General features: G+C 35.3%; 1 protein-coding gene across 1 annotated transcript in view; it reads right to left on the bottom strand.

Annotated features, from left to right (window-relative positions):
* Positions 1-321: 321 nt before the first annotated feature.
* The window catches only part of LOC110466174 (putative GTP-binding protein 6), a 7,662-nt gene continuing 4,526 nt past the window's right edge, over positions 322-3,457 (bottom strand). The window contains exons 2-4 of the mRNA XM_021522528.1: positions 2,714-2,859; positions 1,837-1,986; positions 322-721 (exon numbers count right to left, since the gene is read on the bottom strand). Of these exons, the coding sequence (XP_021378203.1) occupies positions 574-721; positions 1,837-1,986; positions 2,714-2,859 (444 nt within the window). The 3' untranslated portion in view covers positions 322-573. The remainder of the gene's footprint in view (positions 722-1,836; positions 1,987-2,713; positions 2,860-3,457) is intronic.

Below are 3,457 nucleotides of genomic sequence, written 5' to 3'. Positions count from 1 at the left end.
TCTGTCCCTAGTGTTAAACATCCCTGAAGACATAGTTCTGTCCCTTGTGTTAATTATAACATCCAGGAAGACATAGTTCTGTGCCTAGTGTTAAACATCCAGGAAGACATAGTTCTGTCCCTAGTGTTAATTATAACATCCAGGAAGACATAGTTCTGTCAATTTCTTTGTGTTTATCTTTCTCTTTGATCCTGTTGCTTTTTCTGAAGAAAAATACACCAAATCATGAGCACAAAAATTGACAAATTATTTAGCGAGAAATAAAAATACAAGTTGGAAACATGTTCAGATCAGTGAATCAACAACAATGAAGTGGTTTGTTTGCTTAAAATTATTTTCTTTTATTCATGATAAACACATAGGAAAGACAACGGTTGTTTGAATATCAAAAATAAATTTGATTCCTGAAACCTTTATGCTGTGTTGATCAAACACAGCTACTGACGTACAGTACAGTATCAAACCAAACTGCCTGTATACCTGTGTACTGATCACCTTCCATGGAGATAAGTTAGATAAATCTCACAGGTGAACAAGTTCTTATTTGATAATTAGGAATCCAATTTTTTTATATCATATCTTAACTTTCTTTGTAACTGGTTTTCCAAACTTGGCCATGAACTTGGCATAGAGTCCATGTGAGATGACTATGTCCACCATTAAATGGTTAGGCTTGACCGCTCCGTCCACGGCCTGGACCGTGGCATGGCTGTACAACCAACTGAAACATACAAGGTTTCAGTGTCAGCTGGGCCATTCTGCTATAGTGATGAAGTATCATTCTAAGTGAGGCAAAATAAAATTGACCTTCAGGGGTCATGATTGGAAAGGACATCATAAACAATCACCATTTTGGCTTCCTATGCTAACAGTTAGGAAGGCCATGCACAATTTTCACATTTACAAAATAAATCAACACATAAAACTTATATTGGGTGTGGCATGACAGTGCATTGATTTTTTCACACTTCAGGAGACTAGAACAAAGACCATAATACAGGTAAACCAAAAGTTTGAAAGTCAGTGTGCAACTGCCTAACGACAGAATATCACAGAAATAGTGTGGACTGTAACATGCTTCCAAACAAACATTGAATTATGGTGATGCTGTCCTTCATAGTACGTCATAGATCAACAACCAACAAATACCACATTAAATGGTCGAAGGAAAATAGTTCCCAGTATATCAATATGCAGTTGAAAGTGCTACTTCTTGTTTACATATAAAGCATGTCTTGAATAAAGTTTTGTTCCATATAAGTGAATATTTCGTAAAATGACACTACTCAGAAATACAGCATGGCCGCCGTTAGAAAATATTTAGCTATTGTAGTTAGCCAATAGCTAATCAGGATTTGTTTACAATGTGTCAGCTACTGCAATAATGTGAACATGCACTGAATTATCACTTCACACATTTAATACCTGTTATATTGACATCATCGGTAACCTAACGTAGCAAGAAGCAGTCCCATTCTGTACTTTCACTTTACATACTTGTTGACAAGGTAGTATGTATTACCTGTGTAATTGACAATGTTGCGTTGATGACAGATATGTCGGCCCACTTGGTAAACGTGACAGATAGAACAGTTAAACCACGGAGACACATGTTTGACCTGATTACTTTGTCATGGGAAATATAATTATGATCTACATAATATCAATTCCATTTTTTTTTTAAATGGTCCCTTGATTTCCTTAACAAAGGGGCCAATGGCTCTTTGATTTATCTCTCTTCCTAATCACTGTGCGAATGAGAAATCTGCGGACTGTATATTGTAGTTATAAATCAAAGTTGCCAATTATTTTGAGATTAAGATAACAGTGACTTACTTGAGATGCTCCCCATTGGCAGGGATGCTGATTCTTTTCTCCAGGAGAGCTTTGTTTGCAAGCAGTTCTTTCTGTATAGACAGCTGTAGTTCATGTAGACCGTGGCCCTTCACAGACGATATGCTCATACAATCAAGGTCACACACCTCACTATAGAACAAATTAGCAAATAATGTATTTGTAAATATGTCAAAACATCAGAGGCTAGGACATGTTCACGAGGTGGCAGGTTAACAATATAAAACATTAACAATGTCTCGGCCAATCAGAGATCAGGGCTACCATATCAGACTTTTATCAACTTGTCAATGTCAAATACCTGGTGTAATCAAAACTCAAACAGAATTATTTGTACCAACATTTGACTAATTTCTGCTCTTTTCAAACATGTCTGAACAATGAAATGAAGCCTTTTATCTATTTGATGGCCATTCTATTTTCATGGATTTGATCATGACTGCCATTATTATTAATAATAGGTGATGAAAAATTTGGGTCACAATGACATACAAGTCGAAAAGTGAGATTTTGTTTAAGGAAGAGTGAAATTGGCCTTGCAGAGCGACATTTTGAATGGATTGCAGAATAACATTGTTTCAGCATTCAAGGTTAGAGTTTGTACCTACTTTTTAAGACTTTTTAAAAGTCAATATTCTTGTTTTTTATTGTATTACCTTTTTATGTACAAACCAAATTTGTGAAAGATAATTAAACAAGAGGTCCAAGGGGAAATAACTTGAAGCTGAGATTTTGTAATGAAAGTCTTTGCAGACTTATTGTTTATCTATAGTACAATGGAATATTTCAATCCAACTTAAACAACCTCCACTATATCTCCTACATTAAAGATTTAATGAACTATAATTTAGAATTGTACCCTTTGACAAGATCCGTTTTATTTCCAACATTGATGATTTTCTTGTACTGAGTGTCGGTCAACATCTTCTTCAGTGTTTTTTGGACATTGTCCTTCTGAGCTAGTCTGTCCGGATGGCTGATATCCTGAAGGTGGATTATCACATCCTGTGTAAAAAATACCATAAGTTTACACCATATACAACAAAATATGCTAACCTCATACACTGCTCATTTATACAGCATATCACAAAAATATGCCAATTTGATACAAAATAAAGTCATAAAAAAGTGCCATATGTATTAATAAAGTTATGTTACAGTATATGAACTATGGTTTTCCTGGAATTAAAGAAGCATATATTGTGTAAATATAGGTATGTGATATCATATTTACAAGACAGGTTGCACTAGAGAAAATATTAATAAAATAATTCAATCAACAAGGCGCAATACTGAAAGCAATCCTTGGTTCCCCACCTCTAATAGACAGACTTTGATTTATCTCAAAACTGACCACCTGAGGTACAACCAAGGTAACCTGCTAATATCAACAATGACACCAATACTGATGCTGAAACAACCTGATTGCCTGGTTTTGATAGACAATCCTAAACACACTCCACCTCAACCCAACTATAAACAGGCTGTACAAACCTCAACCCAACTATAAACAGGCTGTACAAACCTCAACCCAACTATAAACAGGCTGTACAAACCTCAACCCAACTATAAACAGGCTGTACAAACCTCAACCCAACTATAA

Source organism: Mizuhopecten yessoensis, unplaced genomic scaffold, assembly GCF_002113885.1.
Source record: "Mizuhopecten yessoensis strain PY_sf001 unplaced genomic scaffold, ASM211388v2 scaffold1595, whole genome shotgun sequence".
NCBI lineage: Eukaryota > Metazoa > Mollusca > Bivalvia > Pectinida > Pectinidae > Mizuhopecten > Mizuhopecten yessoensis.
Note: the sequence above shows the minus strand (reverse complement) of the source record. Positions and strands in the feature narration are given on the sequence as shown.